General features: G+C 53.5%; 1 protein-coding gene across 1 annotated transcript in view; it reads right to left on the reverse strand.

Annotated features, from left to right (window-relative positions):
- RNF213 (ring finger protein 213) overlaps window positions 1–18,115 on the reverse strand; it is a 46,197-nt gene that overhangs the window by 18,944 nt on the left and 9,138 nt on the right. The window contains exons 9-31 of the mRNA XM_083874723.1: window positions 17,792–17,980; window positions 17,159–17,357; window positions 16,481–16,536; window positions 16,071–16,224; window positions 15,385–15,537; window positions 14,826–14,924; window positions 13,985–14,107; window positions 13,454–13,634; window positions 12,773–12,946; window positions 12,359–12,517; window positions 11,473–12,083; window positions 11,009–11,174; window positions 10,237–10,454; window positions 9,564–9,704; window positions 9,309–9,470; window positions 7,749–8,889; window positions 7,122–7,315; window positions 6,614–6,766; window positions 2,417–5,995; window positions 1,620–1,756; window positions 1,267–1,362; window positions 743–861; window positions 273–395 (exon numbers count right to left, since the gene is read on the reverse strand). Coding sequence (XP_083730849.1) covers window positions 273–395; window positions 743–861; window positions 1,267–1,362; window positions 1,620–1,756; window positions 2,417–5,995; window positions 6,614–6,766; window positions 7,122–7,315; window positions 7,749–8,889; window positions 9,309–9,470; window positions 9,564–9,704; window positions 10,237–10,454; window positions 11,009–11,174; window positions 11,473–12,083; window positions 12,359–12,517; window positions 12,773–12,946; window positions 13,454–13,634; window positions 13,985–14,107; window positions 14,826–14,924; window positions 15,385–15,537; window positions 16,071–16,224; window positions 16,481–16,536; window positions 17,159–17,357; window positions 17,792–17,980 — 8,327 coding nt within the window. The remainder of the gene's footprint in view (window positions 1–272; window positions 396–742; window positions 862–1,266; window positions 1,363–1,619; window positions 1,757–2,416; window positions 5,996–6,613; window positions 6,767–7,121; window positions 7,316–7,748; window positions 8,890–9,308; window positions 9,471–9,563; window positions 9,705–10,236; window positions 10,455–11,008; window positions 11,175–11,472; window positions 12,084–12,358; window positions 12,518–12,772; window positions 12,947–13,453; window positions 13,635–13,984; window positions 14,108–14,825; window positions 14,925–15,384; window positions 15,538–16,070; window positions 16,225–16,480; window positions 16,537–17,158; window positions 17,358–17,791; window positions 17,981–18,115) is intronic.

Here is an 18,115-nt window from a genome sequence, read left to right on the forward strand (position 1 = left end):
GCCACGCAGCATCTGCTGCCTCCTGTGCTGGGACAGAGCACTCAGGCTCTGAGCAGTGCAAATGCCACATTTCTGTCAAAAAGCAAAGGGAAAAATACCAAATTGACTTGCTTGATCACCTGAAGTCATAGTAATGAATTAAATACAAGTTGGGAGCCATGTGGTGACCCCCCAAAACCAGATGCTGAGCAGGGTTAAGTCACCAGATCTGCTGTGCCAGGCATCAGTTCCTGCAGGACCACAGGTCCCCCTTTCCCCAGCACACAGCTCACCTGTGCCTTCACTTGGCTGCTCAGAGAACACCTGGCTGATGGTGAGGTTCTGCAGGGCTGTCAGGTCAGAGATCATGTCCTTGGACCTGCGCAGGTCGTCAATGTGCACCGACTGCCACAGCCCTGCAGGAGAGAGCAGTGAGGATCATCCCCAGCCTGCAGCTGGTCCTTGCACAGAGCCCCCCCAGAATTACCTGGGCTCATGTTCAGAGCTCACTAGCTCTCACTGGAGGAAGGGAAAGCACAATGCCCTCAGAACCTGCTGCTGTACATGTCCCTGCCTGACAGCTCCAAGGCTCTGAGCCCCCCAGAAGCCCCCAGACCCAGAGGAACCTTGCTGAACACATCAGCACCTGCTCCAGAGAGGACACACTGAGCCCAGGCTCTCCTCATTTAAAGGAACAGTGAGCAAGAGAAAGGATTGCCTGAAGGCAGCTGAAGAGTGAGGAGGGACAGAAGGGCACACCCACCTCCCTGGAATCCCACGTAGGATGTTCCTCCTTCCAGCCTGGAGAGCTTTGTGATGAAGTAAACAAAGACAGAGGCTTCCCCCAGGTCCACCTTGTTGATCTCATTAACGACAGTGTACCTGCAGCAAAGAGCAAAGGCAGACACAGGGTCACAGGTCTTTCCTCAGAGGACACATTTCTTCTCCCAGAACAGACACAGGTGACTCCCACTCCTTCCTCCCAGCTGTGGTGCTGAGCTGCCACCTCCAGCTGGGCCCTGAATTATCCCTTGACCCTCAGATCTTCAGGATTTCTGCAGCCAGTGGCCAGAACTCACACTTCAGAGGGGATTACCTGCTCATTTGACCCAGTTTAGCTCATTTTAACTTGGGTTATGGGTTATCTGAAATGGAATCAGTGCATTTAGATTAATTCTGCTACAGAATAAAGGACGGCACATTCCTGAGCGTGAGATCCCTGAACAGCACCAGTAACCAGAGTGAGGAGTGGCCATGCAGAACTGAACCACCCCACACCCAACTCACTTGGCTGAGGCGACGAGCTGGGCATCCTGAGAGCCATCCTCAAAGTCTGTCTGAATAATGAGGACTTTATTTCCTGAAGTAGCATGCAGGAAATCCCTGAAGAGCGAAAACAGAAGTCACTAAGTGTAAAGATCAAACATTAAAGACCACAGGACCAGTCACTCCACATTAGCTTTGGCTGCTGCAGGAGGAGAGAGACAAACACCAAATCCCATCTCATGTGATGGAGCTGATGAGGTTTGTCCTGAGCCAGCCCACTCTCCCTTTTCCATATGTGCCACTCCAAATGCTCTGCCCACGCACCCTCCACACAGCTGAGAGCCTGTTCCACGCAGGAAAACACTCAGACTCACCGGATGCCCTTCAGGAAGGAGTACTCGGTGTCAAACTGCTGCAGGAACAGGATCTGGGGCCTCTGGGCCTTGCCCTGCACCTCCCTCTCCAGGCAGGCAGCGTCAGCACTGGTGAGCAGCCGTGAGAAGGTGGTGACCTGGGCACAAAAGGGCAGCAATGCAGCTCAGACCCAGCTGTGCTGCCACAGGGCAGGGCTGCACCCCAAAATCAACATTCCTGTGCCAGCACCTCTGAGCGCCCAGGCAAGAGGTGCACACAGGCAGTGCCACGCTGGAGGGCAGAGCTGAGAGGTTCAGGGGGTTTGGGAGCATCCCAGGCTGAGCTGAGCATGGCTCAGAGGGTTTGGGAGCACCCCAGACTGCGCTGAGCACAGCTCATGGGGTTTGGGAGGACCCCAAACCGAGCTGAGCACAGCTCAGGAGGTTGGGGAGCATCCCAGACTGAGCTGAGCATGGTGCAGAGGGTTTGGGAACACCCTGAAGTGAGCCAAGCATGGCTCAGGGGGTTTGGAAGCACCCCAAAACAAGCTGAACACAGCTCAGGGGGTTGGGGAAGACCCCAGACTGAGCTGAACACGGCTCAGGGGTCTGGGATTGGGAACACCCCAAAGTGAGCTGAGCACAGCTCAGGGGTTTGGGATTGGGAACACCCCAATCCAAGCTGAGCACGGCTCAGGGGTTTGGGTTTGGGAACACCCCAATCCAAGCTGAGCACGGCTCAGGGGTTTGGGTTTGGGAACACCCCAATCCAAGCTGAGCACAGCTCAGGGGTTTGGGATTGGGAACACCCCACTCACCTCAGTGAAGGCTGTCCGTGGCCTGTCCCCCACACACACATGGGCCCCCAGGAAGTCAGCAAAGGACGTGTGCTGCTGCTCCCTGAAGTAGGTGCGCGCCAGCGAGTGCGCCATGAACACCCCCACGGAGCCGCAGTGCCGGATCACGGCGTCGGGGGTGGCACAGCCCAGCAGGGCCAGGCGCGCCTGCTCCATCACCTGGGGCAGCATCTCGGGGCCCGGGCCCAGGCTCTGCACCGCCTGCAGCACCAGCGAGGCGCAGGCATTGCCGTGGTAGCCCACGAAGACGTCGGCGGGGCCATGCTGCTGCTGCTGGCTGATGAAGTGCTCCTCGGCGCTGGCCGCCGCAAAGTCCCGCGCCCAGCGCTGCAGCTCCCGCACGGCCTCCCGCTGCCCCTTGTTCAGCACCGTGCTGATGTCCAGGTAGTGCTTCTCCAGGCGGTTGATGAGCGGGATGGGGAAGTGCTTGTACACCACGTCCTTCTCCTCGATGACGATCAGGCGGAATTTGGGGTGCACCCGGCACTTCACGCGGTGGGTGCCCAGCCCCAGGTCCACGTATTTCTGCCCGGCCAGGTAGACGTAGTACTGGTTGAGGGCGTCGTAGAGGCTCTCGTAGAGGTTCTGCAGGTTGAGCAGCACGACAGTCTGGCCGGTTTCCATGCAGACCTTCACTCGGTTGATGTTCCTGCATATCTGGGTGTATTCTTGGTCTTTGGGAAAACTGGAGCCGAAGATGATTTCTGGCTGCTGGCGGGCGGTGAAAAAGACCTGCTGGAGGATCTGCAGCGCCGCGTAGTTCTCGGTCAACACGAGCAGGTACCTGCAGTCCCCCTCCTCAGAGCTGCTGTAAATGTTCTGTCGGATCAGCTCTATCCTGCTGATGTCACGAGCATCTATCTCCCCTTTCTCTAGCAACTTGGAAGTGAATATCTCCAAGGCATTGACATCATCTTTGCCGCCGAAGTTACGGAGAACCACCGCGGCGATGTCCTGAGGCGTGGGCTCGTCTTTGGAGCTCTTAGCCAAGGCAAAAAACATCTTTATGAGGCTGTAGTAGTCACGCAGGCCAAAGAACTCCCTGTCCTGGGCCTTGCAAATGCTTTCGTAGGCATCTGCAAAGTGATGGAAATACTGCTCGACCTTCTGCAAAGCCCCTCGTGCCGAGCAGCAAATGCCCTTTGCGCTCTCGATGAGCTCCTCTCTGCTGGGGTCCCCACGGGACACAAAGATGCCTCGGTTCATCTTGGCAGGGTCCAAAGCCCAGTTGGAAATCCCGATGAAGCCAACCTTTTTGTGAGGAAGAGGGACGTCATCTATGCAGCCGTCCTCCAAAAGTGGATGCAAAGTCTTCAAGGGCATTTTGGGAGAGTCTTCTGCCAGCCCAATCTCATCCAAAACCACCACTGACACGTACTCCTCCAAGTTCTTCCCTTCCTGGAATCGAGCACAGTGCTTGAAAGTGCCTATGATTCCCTCTGGAGTGGAGAGGGGGCTGCACTGAAAAGACACGAGATGGATCTGCTTCAGGTCCTTGAACAGATCAGAATGAGCTGCTTGGCCCTGCATGGCATCGGCCACGATGGTTTTTGCCAAGGATTTGGAGCTCCCAGGCTTCCCAACGAGAAAAAGAGGGATTTTCAGCTCAATGCAGATGACCATCATGAAAACATTTTCCTTCAAGGCCAAGTTCCTCGCTATGGTATCCCGGAGTGGCACCCCACTCAGGAACAAGTCCTGCATCAGGGAGATTTCTTCCAAAATCTTTTTCTGGGTGTCGTAAGGCTTTGGGAGGACCTGGCTGATGGCAGTCCTGTAGGGCTCCTTCCTCTCCAGGGACGCGTGGTAGCAGACCCCCACCGCCAGCACCAAGGACCAGATGACACCGTTTCTGTCACCGCTGCCCTTGGGAGCTTTCCTCTCGGCCAGGTACTTTTCCAGCTCCCTCAGCAGCAGGTGGCTGTGCCTGTAGAACCACTTGAACACCTCCATGCAGCGCTCCACGTCCCGCAGGCTGACGAAGCTGCACTCATCATCCCTCTGCCTCATGTACTGCTGGGAGACAAAGAGCACCTCCGTGACCGTCTTCACCTCGTCCTTCATGGGCAGCTGCTCGGCCACGCGCTGCACGATCTGCTGGATGTAGAGCTTCTCAGCGCTGTTGTGGAGCTGCCCGAAGTCCCACACCAGGGGGATCATGCTGGGAGGGAGCGCGTGCACCCGGTAGACGAGCTGCCTCAAGGGGATGGAGCCCAGCCTCTCCCTGCTGTCGTCAGCTTTGACCCTGTAGCCCAGCCCGGCCAGCTCCAGGCGCTGGATCATCCTGTCCGTGTGTTTGCGGTAGGGATTGCAGGCAGCGATGATCCTCAGGCCAGAGCCAGAGGCCAAGGGCTTCCCCTGCACCGTGCGGTCGCACAGAACCTCCTTGATGCTGCTCACGGCCTCCGTCGTGTTGGCCTCGTCGAAAAACAGGACGGTGTCCAAGCCGTGCTGCTCCTTGTTGGATTTAGCCAGGGCTTCTGCCTCTCTGACCCTGGCGTAGATCATCTCTGCGGTGGTGCCGCCGTGAACCTTGACCAGCTTCATGTTCTCCACGTCTATCAAGCGGCGGTGTAACTGGCACAGGAACTTCACCAGCCTGGTTTTCCCACAGCCCGTCTCCCCCATGATGACCACCGGGATGTTGCAGCGGAAGCGCATCTCGATGGCCAAGATTTTCAGCACGTTGTCCGTGGTGAGCTCGTACGTCTCGTCGGGGTCAAACAGCCAGGGGATCCCCAGCACCATGCAGAGCTTCTCGAGCTTCTGGAGACGGGGCAGCTGGTCGAAGTGCTCGTCGAAGGGAACCCTCTGGGCTAACAAGCCCTGGTACAGCTGGGGGGTCATGATGTCCTGCTTGATGACGTTGCCGTTCAGGGGATTGATGGCGTTGATGCGATTCCCGACCTGCTGGAAGTGGAAACCAATGAAGGTCATGGACGTGCGATCCTCGTTGAAAAACAGGTAAGGATGAGGCTCCGACTCCCACTTCTTCCTGATGCGGAAGGGAAGCAGATCTTCCTCTGCCACGTTCTCCAGGTGGGAGGATTTCCTTCCCGAACTCTGGTCAGAAATGTTCAGGGAGGGCGTGGCAAAATCCCGCGCCATTAAAATCATGAAGCCAACCACAAAGTTCTTGAAACCATTCAAAGTGTCCCGGACAAAGTTAGGGTTGCAGAAGACAGAAGCCTCGCAGTCTCCCAGCTGGATGTTGAGGAACCAGGTGAAGTTGCGGAGCTCTGCCCAGGAGGGGTCCATGACCCCGCAGTGCAGGAGGAAGAGCTGCAGACATTCCGCAGGGCTGCCTTCCACAGAGAGCTCCTCGTACCAGAACGAGTCCAGGTCACAGCCCTGGTGAAACCTCTTCAGGTACTGGAAGGGTCTCTGGAAAGCCTCGCTGCAGAATTCCTCCTTGTCCATTCCCACGTCTGAAACGTCCCCAGAATGGCTCCCAAGTTCCATTTCTAGCACCTCTTTGGGAGACCTGCATGTTATTTTAGGGAACACATCCAAGAAGTGATACTTCTGACTCACTGACACCTGGAGAAGAGAGAAAGAAAGAAAAGAAAATGTCATCGCAGAGCTGTAGCCTCAATCTTCATCAGCTTAGCTAATCTCTTCTTAACAATCTCTTTGCTTAAAACCACAGACCTGAGGAACAGGAGCCAGCCTTTTCCCCTGTGCATCCCTTCTTCCACCTAAAGTGCACCAACGAATCCTATTCCCTCCTAACACGAGCCTGGCATCACCTCCAGCCCCTTCTCAGGGCTACTTCAAAGGAAACCAAACCCAAGAAACTGTTGGTATTTATTCCAGTCACTCCTACATTCTGTTCTTACAGCTGCATATAAACGTTCCCCTACTTTCAAACACACAACGTTAAATGATTGCATTTTTATGTTTCCTGTAAATGTTACAGTGAGGCTTGGAGTAAAAGGCCTTCAGAAATCACCAACCCAAGGAAACTGGAGAGGCCAAATTTGCTGTCTGGGTTTAATGTCACTTTGTACAACACCAGGGACACCAGTTGGATACAGGACACCCCCAATGAAACAGGCTGTGTCTGCAGTTACAGCCTCTACAGCTCAGCACAGCTGTGTACAAACTCGTGCAAAGTGACAGAGGAATCCCCAGAAAAGGAGCATTGCTGGTACACACAGGTCTGGCTGCTTTCTTTGGCACTGGGGACACCTCCAGGATCTCAATGATGTACAGGTGACACTTCTGCCTCAGCCACATGTTGCCATTATTGTCTGTCAGGTACTGCAGAACCAGCAACTTGAAGAGAAACTCTGGAATTCCACGCTGCACCTGCCACAAGAAGAGATACCAGAATATTCTTTATTTACCCATCACAACTTCACAGACTCACAGAACAGCTGAGGGTGGGAAGGCTCTCTGCTCAAAGCAGGCCCAGCTGGAACAGCCTGCTCAGGGCCACATTCAGTCAGGTTTTTACTGTCCCCAAGGCTGGAAACTCTACAGCTTCTCTGAGAAACTGTTCCAGAGTTCAATCACCTTGATGGTATTGGTGTTACTCACACAATAATTAGACAACACATGCTAGGGAAATGGCTAATTGAGAAACAAGAGCTTTAAAGAAAGCTCCTGCAAGGGTTCACACAGGACCTGCAGGACAAGGCAGCTGTGGGAGGGATGTACTCACTGAGGAGGTGATATCAAAATGGAATATCATGGGCTTTGTCTGGTGTTCTCTCTTCAGAAAAGGCAGGAGAGATTTTAGCACTTTATCTTCATCCACTTCTGGTTCAATCAGTCTGATGGTTTTCAGAAGTTCTGTGCAGTCAGGCTGCTCTTCTTGCAGTCTCTCATGCAGCCTCTTCACATACAGAGATTTCCCTGTTGTAAAAAACACCACAAGAATTAAAGCCACCAATATCAGATATATCACATCAAGACCATAACAGACAGAAGGAAATAAATGTTTAAGTACACCATGCCCTAAAATCTCTGAAGCTTCCTAAAAGCCATTCCAGAAGAAAGTCTAAATCTGATTTGAGCAGCTGGAGCCTTCGTAGCTCTTGTCATCCATATGGTTTGTTTTCCTTCCACTGCCTGAGAGAAGCTTTACTCTTTACTAGGACTTGAATCTGTTCTATTTTGTGCTTGTTTCTAAAGCCACACCAGGGGACAAGGTGCCTTCCAGCTTCCACCTCACTGCACTGACCAGCCCAAATTGCTCTTCCTCACCAACACACTCAAACCTTGGCAAGGTGAACCCAGCCATGGCTTTGAACTCTCAGCAGAGCCCACTCTGCTGATGCCACCTTACCCATGCCAGCTCTTTTGGAGGACACAATCCCAACACACATGTGCTCCTTGAACACGGCCGCAGCCGAGCTGGAGGGCTGAGCCACTCGGAAGTGGCGCTGCAGGTACTGCTGCATCTCTGCCCGTGGCCTCTGGGGAATCATGTGCACCTTGCAGTGGCTGAAGGCAGAGGGCAGGTAGCTGTTCTCCCGCTCGCAGTTGCACAGGATGATGAGCCTGTAGGAGCTGTTGTAGCACTGCAGGCGTTGGAACAGCTCCTCTGCCCTGCAGCTGACGTCGTAGCTCAGCTCGTCGGCGTAGAGCATGGTGTAAATCCTGTCCCCTCCGGGGCAGGGAATGAGGCACCTGCGCAGGAACAGCCCCACCTGCTCCTCGCTGGTCTGGGGCGTGCACAGCAGCACCTCATCGAAGGTGGGAAGGGGCTGCTCGGGGCTGTTCATGTAAATGGCCAGGGCAGAGCTGAGCACCTCGGAGCGAGGGCAGGTGATGAGGTTGGGCTGCCCCACGCGCAGCAGGTCCTGAGGGAAGTCTCTGGTGATACACTGCCTGTCCCTGCTGGCCAGGTCCTTCAGCCACATGCCCAGCGTGTCGATGTCCAGGCAGTTGGGCAGGAAGGAGCCCATGTTCCTCATGTAGCACCCCCAGATGTACTCCAGCCGGGTGCTCAGGTCCTTCTCCCCATCCAGCAGCACCTGGAAGTCAAGATCAGCCTTCCCTGGGCTGGGAGGCTCCTGGCTGCTGAGGGCTCTGAGGATGTCCTGCTCGCTGCAGTGGCGGTTGAGGAAGGAGAGCATCATGAGGGCAGCCTGGCTGGGGCTGCCCTGGCCCAGCTCTGAGCACAGGTACACCAGCTGCTCCGCGCTGTAGTAGTTCAGGTAGAAGTGCTCCCGTCGCTTTGTGTACATGAAGCTTTTCCAGCTCTCCAGGAATCTCTCCATGGTCTTGCAGAGGGCTGGGAGCACATCTGCCATGTCCCCTTGCCCTTCCAGCACGGGGATGGGGCCCAGGGAGAAGTCTATAAAAACACAGGATTCTTTGTGGGGTGCACAATAGACCTGGGCAAGCCAGGAGCGGAAGAGCATGTTCCCAGCTGAGTAAAGGTCTATAAAGGCCTGGGCAAGTCTCTGGACATTGGAAAACACCTGTGTGAGGACAGAGGCGAGAGAAACAAGCTGAATTACAAGTTTTAGTCATGAAACCACTGGAAAGACATTCAATGAAGAGAAACTCTTTGGTCCCAAAGTGTGTCAGGCCTTGGACAGCAACCACAGACTCTCTGTGACTTTTTAAGAGCAGCATCCCCAGGAAACCAGTTAGGAACTCCCAGCCTGCTACAAAAGTACAGTGATGCTGCCAGCCAGGACAATCCCAGTGCAACCAGAGGAGAATGCCACCCCTTCACTGTTCCACCTTAACAAGGAACCAAAGGCAGGAACATCCATGTGCCTGTGACCACCACCCCCAGCAACTCCACTGTCACCCACAGCCCTAAAAGCTCATACCCAAGAGCAAATCCAGCCCTGGCCCCCAACAGCAGTAACCCCTGGGTTGGGAATCTGACCTCAGAGAACCTCTCCACCTCCAGGCCTTGCTCTCCCTTGGCTGACATGAGCATCAGTTTGTTCTGCAGCTCACGGAGCTCTGCCAGGGAGTATTTCCAGGTGGCCTCGGCGTCCCCCGAGCTCCCCGGGAGGGTGAAGCGCAGGACACTGTCCAAGGAGACCTGCAGAGCAGAGATTGTCAGCATGGCTGGGGCTGAGGCTCTGCCCGAGGCCAGGGCAGCACTGGGGCAGCAGGAGGAGCTCAGTGGCCTCACCTTCTGGCCATCAGCTGGTGCCCTCAGCACATAGACCCCTCTGCTGTTGATGGCAGCTGCCAGGGACAGCGAGGACAGCTCCACAGAGCCATGGCTCTCCTTCACTGTCTTCAGCCACTCCAGGTGCTGAGCTGAGGCACGCTGTGGGGAGAGGAGACACAGCACTGCCCTGGCTGCTCTGGAATCCAGGATCTCTGACTTACACCTGACCAGGACAAACAGCTTGGGTTGGCGTGAGTTTTGTGACGGGGAAGGATGAAAGGAATGAGTAGTGGCTTCAGCCTGCTCCTTCTGCACAGCTCTTCCTGACCCACTCCATGGAAGGCTGAACAGAGCCCAAAGTGCCCCAACACCTCTGGCTACAGCACAGGCCCTGCTGCAGAAGGACAGAGGTTCCCAGGCATCTGCCTCCCCTCTTTCACACCATCAAACTCAAACCACATCACACTTGAAAGCCTCACAGTGCCCTGGAGAAACCTGTGCTACCCCAGCCACAGCTGCTGCAGTGAATTGTTGTGCTGCACAAACATCAGATATATATTTCCTCCAATAACAGGAGCTGCAGTGCTGTCCTCACACAGGTACCATTTCCCCAGTGCAGTCCAACTTCCAGCTGCTCCTGGAAAGGCAGAAATGCAGCAGGATGCAGAGGCCCTGGCCCAGCAGAACTCACCAGTTTCTGGGGGAGGGTCTCATCGCTGTCCAGGGCTCTCCAGAGCTTCTGCAGGCAGCGCATGAAGTCCTCGAAGCCCGAGTCGTGGCGGAGCTCGTAGAGCAGGGAGGAGTAGCCATGCACAGTGCCGTGGAAACAGGCCACACGGTCCACATCCATGTCGTTCTCCCCGGCAGAGATGGAGGCCAGGTCAACAAACACCTTCAGCTCGTTTATGTCTGCAAGGAGGTGACACAGGAGTGAACAAGGGGTGAGGCAGCTGGGACACCACCCCTCGTCACTGCAGGGAGAGTGCTCTGAGCAGCAGCTCCTGTGCAGCTGCCCTCTCCCCATCAGCTTTCCAACCATCCATCCATCCATCCATGGACCCTCACAGGCCCCTGGATCCCCAGGCAGGATGGGAGCAGTGCCTGGGGGGTGTGTGCAGGTGAGGGTTGCCAGCTCAGCTGGCAGACACACAACTCCATCCTCTGAAACGACGGGTGTGAGCTGAGCAGCAGCAGCCACTGAAGCCCTGCAGGCCCAGCAGGGTGGCCACAGAGTGCTGCACCAGCCCACAGGGCATGGGGCTGCATTTAAAGCTGCACCAGCCCACAGGGCATGGGCAATTTAAAGGCTCCACACCAAAGCCCAGCAGAGATGTCACTATCGACACCAGAAGCTGCGAAGGCACGAAGCAGATGGGTCAGGGATGCAGCGTTCCTTCTGCCCCCACACCAGCTGCCACCCCTCCCAGCACTCCCTGTCTGATTCCTGGATGAGCAGCACACACCTTTCAGTGCTTCTCTGACCCAGCAGACAAACTCCTTCTGCTGGGCCAGCTCCTTCAGGCAGCCACGGCGGGGCACAGTGATCCCCTGCAGCAGCTTCTTGGCTTGCACCAGCTCAGGGCTGATGGAATCCAGCCTCTGGGTCTTGGAGGATTCAAGCTCTTCTGTCTGCAAAGCAAGTAGGGCAAAACACACATTGAGTCTGGAATTGGGGAATGCCACTGGTTCTGCAGCAGGGAAAGGAAAGCTCTCTGCAAAGCCACAGGCCAACAGAGCAGTATCATCATCTCTCTTTAAGGAATGACTACACAAAAGCACTTGGAACATCTGATTTTTACCTCAAATAAGCATTTTGGGACAAGGAATGGCTCTTGACAGACTGGGATAGACTTGTGGAAGGTTGAAACTTAGCCAGCCTGAAATTTAGCCACCCTGACAGCACAGAGCCAAAGACAAGGATACTCACTATATGCAACAAGTTTTCCAGGACACTGAAGTCACCAGAGAGGCCTAAACTCTCCTTGACGTGGGCAATGATCTTGGCAGCATCGAGGGTTAAATGCATTTCGTGGTACTGCTGGATCTGCTGGACTCTCTGCTCAATCCAGTCTCTGCCCTGTGCAGGCTGGAGCTCACAGATGATTTTCAGCTCTGCTCTGAGGTTCTCAGGATGATTTGTGAACTCATGGAAAATTCTATCAACTGCAGAAAGTGTGAGACTTCCTGACCTGAGATCTTCATAGAGCACTTCATAGTTGCAAAAGCAAGGGCGGATCATGCTGTACAAAACATCATCAAGGTCCAACTGAGGAACCCTCTCCTCCTCATCGTCCTCCTCCTCCTCATCCTCTGGATTGTCACTCTCATACTCCTCTCCTGCCTTCTCTGCTGCCTCCTCCCAGAACTGCTGGAAGACCAGGCTGTCCTTGAAGGAGTGCATTTTGTGGACAAACTCTTTCAGCTCTGGGCTCAGGCTGTAGAAGGCCTGCAGGGGTCTGCGTCCCACGACCACAACTCGCTTCAGTCTCTTGGAGCGAAGATCCTCAGCGTGTTCAGACTCCACTTTACCCACCTTCACTGTAAAGCAGGGACAGGCCAGAGGGAGATCAGGAGATCAGCCTGCCTCCATCCTTCATCCCAAACTCCAAGCCACAAAATGCTACCAGGCAGGTGGACCCCTGTGAGTGTCATTTGATGCACCAGCACTCACTCGATCCCCCCTTACTTCCCCCACCCCTCCTCACCCTCACTTTGGGGTTTAAAATCAAACCTGTTCCCAAAGCCAAGGGATTTTCAAGGAAAATGCTGTTTTCTGGAGTTGCCACTTTCAGACTGTTCCCCCAGAACTTTACCTCTCACATATTTCTGCACCTTCCTGCACATGCTTAGGAAGGTTCCAATTGCTTTTTGTTCTCTTCTGAGCTGGGTGACTTCTTCACGCCTCAGCTCCAGCAGTTGTTTCAGGCTCATCTGGAGCAGTATCCTTTCCTCCTCTGACTGCTGCTGGTGCTCTGAAAGAAAACCTGATTGGAGTGACAAGGCAGACACTTCCCACACCCTGCACCCCAACTCAGGCTGGGAATTACAGAACTCCACAGTGACAACACAAACTGGAGCTGGGAGCTCCCTGCCCAGGGCAAGGGACAGCACTGCAAACTGCTGCAGCCTCCCCTGAGCACTCCTACCACCCCTGGAGCTCCTCCTGAGCAGGCCAGCATCACTTCAGGATGCTCTAAGCCAACCATGCCCCCTCTGAACTCTCTTACTGGTGTCCCAGATGCAGAGGAACTGCTCCTGATGCTGGAAAACCTCCTCCAGGTGTTTGATGAGGACGCGGCCGCTGTGGATGTCGTCGGTGACACTCGTCAGCACAGAGTCTGCTGTGGCCATCACGTCCTTTGCCTCATCTGTCAGTTTGTCCAGAAGGTTTCCCTTTGCTCCTGTTGCAGAGACAAAGCACATCATGTTTATAAAAAACACAGGCAGAGGCAGGAACCTTTCCCTGCCATGGCACAGAGCCCTGCCCAGGAGCCTGTGCACTCACACCTCCCTCCAGCCCCTCTTTCTGTCTTTCTGAGCAAAACCAGGATCTCAGGACAGCAATTTGGAAACTTGGCATGGACAGCCCAGAGCCCAGACCCTGTGGGGCAAACAAAAGCCATTTGGATCTACCCCTTGGCATTTTTGTGCACCAATAACTTGTGAGAACTTCTCAGAGAGAGAAGTTATGGCCCACAAATCCTGAGGGAGCTGCAGTGGATTAGCACAAGAGCAACAGTGCCTCCCTCCTCCTTGGCCTTCCCTCTCCAAACCCAAGCTGAGCACTTCAAGCCTTGAGACAAGGACTAAAACAAGAGCAGGACAATTTCTCTGCTGCTCTGTGCAGTGGCAGCAGTGAGGCACAGAAAAGCTTCTCAGGGCCTCCTAAAACCCAACTACAGACCTACCATGGAAGCTGAAGATGTGTTTGATGTCAGGCCAGGTGAGCAGGTGGTGCAGGATCTTATCAAAATCCTCCTCACTCTGCCCACCCCTGACTGGCCACGACTTCACCATGACAGCAGACACGAGCTGGCTGAACTGGCTCATGTTGTAGGCAGAGATCTTCTCCAGGAGGTTGCTGTGCATCTGCCAGGGCACACAGAGAGGGCAGGGCTGTGTCAGGTTTGGGTTTTGTCACTGTGTCTGTGTCTCAAAACTGGCACTGACAGCAAGGAGTCACCTCCAGTGCTGAGGCATGTTCCAGAACAGCCCTGTGACAGAGCTGACACCAGAGCTCATGGTGGAAACATCACAGACACTCCTCATGGACCCCATTTCCTGATTTCTCGCTGACGTTTTTTGTTGTTGGTTTAACAACAAAACAATCCACAGCAATTCAAGCAACATCCACCTCCCCTTCCACCACATTTCTATGCAACAGAATTGCTGTGAAACTCCACTTTTCTCTCTCCCCCCTGCCAGGGCAAACACAATACCTGGGAAGCTGCAGTCACAGCCTCTGTGGCACAGTTCTGGAAGCACCAGCTGATGGAGGAGTCCATTTGTGTGATCCGGTAGTTCTGACAGCAGTACACCAAGATTTGGTTCACTGGAGGCTCCTAAAGGGGCAAGAATGGAGATTTCTCATCAACTCAGTCTCCAAAGTGTTTCTCCTGACAGCACAAAGCAGAGCCTCTATCAAGGCAATAAAAGGAACCAGAGCATCAGCCCATTTCTGAGGGCCTGGGAGACAGATCAAACAAATAAATGCTTGGAAAGTATTTAAATGATTTCCATCTAAAATGTGTGATTACTTGATATCCACCTCCCCAAGCCAAGCTCACAGCAGAAAAGATTTGTTTCCTGATTTCCCTGTGAAAACAAATGGCTTAAAGGAAGGTGTAACTGCTGTAGAAAGGAGATGAGGAGATGCACAGGGTCAGTTTGGAAGGGCCTTACACACGTGGGTGTGCATTTGGGAGCCTGAACAGCACCATTTGTGCACAAAGAATGGAAAAATAAGCACCAGCTTGGCTTCTCTGAGCCTTTTGGGCGTTTACTTTGCACTCACTGGTTCTTCAAACTACAGAGGTGACAATTGCTGAGAATGTGGATTTCCTCTGCAGCACCAGGAGCTGCAGCCAGGCCACTGACACTGAGATTACAGCCTGGAACATTGTCATGGCCAATTCTGAGCCTCCAGAACCTGGTTTGTAACAGCACTGGCAATAGTTATGGCCAAAGCCACCGTGTTTCCAGGAGCTCCTGCTCCAAGCACAGCACAGGGACTCCAGCTGCTCTGGCCCACCAGCCAGGCCTGCCTGGAGAATCCCCCACCTGCTGGATTCTTGTCTTCAGATCTTCCAGCAAAGTGTTCCTCCAGGTCTGGGTGAACTGCTCATCTGGAAAGCTGATGGTCACAAACTTATTCCAGGCCTGCAAGAAAACGAACCCAAAACACTGAGATTTAGTGAAGAAGGAAATTAAAAGAATGATGTAAAAGAGATGCCCCACACTCCTCAGACAGTCTGCAGCCCTTCCAGATGTTTCCACCCTGAGGAAAAGGAACACTCAGAGCTGCAGAAAGCAGCTTTTAAGCCCAGACTGGCAGGGGCTGCTCTGAGCTTTGCCTGCTGGAAGGCCTGAGGACAAACCAGTGGGACATAGTGGGAGCCAGACAACACCAACAAGGGGCAGGTCCTCACCCCAGCAATGCCTTTAGGAGCAGAACTGAGGTGAGCTGAGCACCAATTCCAGCCCTTTGCTCCTCAGCCCAGCAGTGTTTCAAACACTGCCCATCCCCATGCCATTCCCCAGCCAGCCACAGCTGCAGAGCCCAGCAGGCTCAGGACCCTGTAAACCCCCTGTTTATTGCCATTATTAGAAGATGACAAACCAGCAGCTCATAGTAGAAAGAGAAGGTGATGTGATCCAAGCGCTCCACCAGCAGCTTCTGGTTTAAAGCATTTCTGAACCAGGTTCGAGTGTCCCTCAGAGCTCCACTGAGCAGCTTTGCCACTGGAACTCCCTGCTCAGCATCCCCTGGAACCTGCCCCACGCAGAGGGGAAGGCAAAAAAACAAACACAGTTCAAGCAGGGCAGCAACAGACAACTGGGTGAAATCAGTATTTCTAAAGAGAAGGCCCAAACACACCCAGAACACACAAATTCCCAGAAACAGACCCAGCACTGCCTGAAGGAAGAGCAGAGAGGGGCTGGGAGAGTGCAGTGCTTACAGACAGGTTGTGCTTAGAAAGTAAAGACAGCAAATGTTTAAGGGGAAACAAATCCAGATTTAAAACAAAACTCATCACAGCAAACCTGGGCACTTTATTTTCAGTAAGAACCCAAACCTGGGCACCTTATTTTCAATAAGAACCCAAACCTGGGCACCTTATTTTCAATAAGAACCAAACTCGTGAGGTGGCTCCACAACTCTCTGAAAGTACCACAGAGTCTTGCTTAGAGTGTGGAGTTCTTCAAATTGAGCCTGGATCTGATCTAAACCCAGCCTGCTGTCCCACACTTGTGATATTTCTGGGGACTCTGCTTGTAACAAGCCAAGAGTTCCGTGGTACTCACTGCTGGGGGCCGAAGTTGGGCAACCTTGGCAATGAGGGTGGCAGCAGTGGCAGGGATCAGGAACTTGTCCACTCTCCTGGTGGCCTTGCAGAGCCTCTCGTGCACCCTGAGGCAGCAGGACAAGCAGCACTGCCAAGAATGAGCTCCCAGAGCTCTGCAGGGCAACAACAACAACAGAGGGAGAATTAATTTGCTGCTCCCAGGGAAAATAAAAAATTACAAACAAAGTAAAAACCCTTTTTGGGATGTAAATCCCTCTGGGCCCCATTCACACAGGCTCAGAAACACTCAAATGTGAGGGCTGAATTAAAACCTTCAGAGAAATGAAAAGACATCAATCCATGCAGATGTGAGGTGGAAATGTAAGTTTGTTTCTCTGAGAAGTTCTCACAAAGGTGCACTGCACTTGCCTGGCTGGGGGCTCATCCAAGACACACAGCACTGTGTTCAGGAGCTTCTCTAGCACCTGAGAATGGAAAGACAAAAATAGGAAACTGTGAAAGATTTTACAGACCTATTTCTGATTAGCTGAGGAAAAGGGAATTCACTATTCCTCCACCTCTCCTCCAACATTTTTATAAATAGACTGTAAAATAGCAGAACTTATTTACTGGATGTCAGAGCCACAACACAACTTGTGCTCCCTACAATTTGGGGGTTTCAAATCTATTATTAGTTGCAAGGTCCTACTCCTGCTGTCCTCACACCAATACAAGAGTTTTCACAACAGCAGGAAAACCTCCCAAACCAGCAGCCCCTTGCCCAACCCTCCTCTGAGAGGAAACAGTTTGAGGTCCATGTCTGAGGATTCAAACGTTTACCATCACTAACCAAAGCAAATCCAGCTCAGAACACCCTCCTCTCATCAATGCCAACAGCACTTTTTGCTGCAGATACACCCCCAGCTCTCCCCCTGAGGAGCCTCTGACTTCAGAGCAAGGATTTTTTGCTTTTAGGTTTGAAGCTCTTTGTGCTGTGACCTGCTGCCAGCCCCAGCCCCCTCAGGGATGGTCAGTCCTGCCAAAAGACACCCAGAGCCCAGTCTGAGCCTTCACCCCTGAGCTGGGTAAAGATGCCAGAAGACAAACCTCAGAGTTACCCCATGAGAGGTCAACAGTCTCCAGTCTGTAGGAAACACCTTGAAGGATAACCAACAAGTCACTGGAGAAGTCTCTTATGAACTCAGCCAGGCTCCCCAGGGGCAGCAGGCAGAGCCAGGATTTGACCAGAGTCCCATCAAATTCTGTCAAATACTTCTTTTCTCTCATCCGTTCCAGCAGGGTCTCTCTGGAGGGGAGACAAAGCAAAACCTTCAGGATTCCAAGGAACAAATCTCCTCCTCACCCCTGTGCTTTTGCCACTGCAGCTGAGGAGTCCCCAGGGGTGGCAGAGCAGAGCCAAACCCCTGAGCAAGGTGAAAAGGGACTCCAGGTCTTGCTCAGATTGTACACAACACGAGCAGCTTCAGCTCCCACCTGCTCCCTGGCTGGCAGAACTGGGGGGTTTGTGTTTGAGGGGGTCACACAGTGCCCAGCTGGGCCACCCCTGAGCCCCCAGTGTGGCTGTGCCCAAACAAACATCCTCCCTCAACATGTGATGTTTCATACTCTTTAAAAGTGAGGGAGGAAAAAACAAACAAACAAAAAAAAAAAAAGGGATGAAGCGAAGTGATCACCCCCAGGTACAGCAGCAGGTGTAACTGGGAGCTCTGGAAAACTCACACATCTCGTTTCTTCCTGGTTTCAGTGAAGGGAAGCCCTTCCAGCCCTGCCCAGACATCCTCCTCCAGCAGCTTGTGCTCCTGCTGCAGGGGAGCAGCAGAGGAATGCAGAAGGGGAAGGATCCACACCCACTGGTCTACATCACGTTCAATGCACATCTGGCACAAGTTTGTCAGGTTGACCTTCAAGCTAAATAAAAAACAAAAACAAAAACAAACACACTGAGTGAAATAACAGCTTTACCCAGGCCTTGAGAACCCCCTAGAGGTGTGGGAGGACACATCTCAATCTCCCTTCAAGTAAGCTCTGGTCATTATATCCTAC

This window comes from Zosterops lateralis, assembly GCF_965231275.1.
Source record: "Zosterops lateralis genome assembly, chromosome: 18".
In the NCBI taxonomy this organism is placed as follows: Eukaryota; Metazoa; Chordata; class Aves; order Passeriformes; family Zosteropidae; genus Zosterops; species Zosterops lateralis.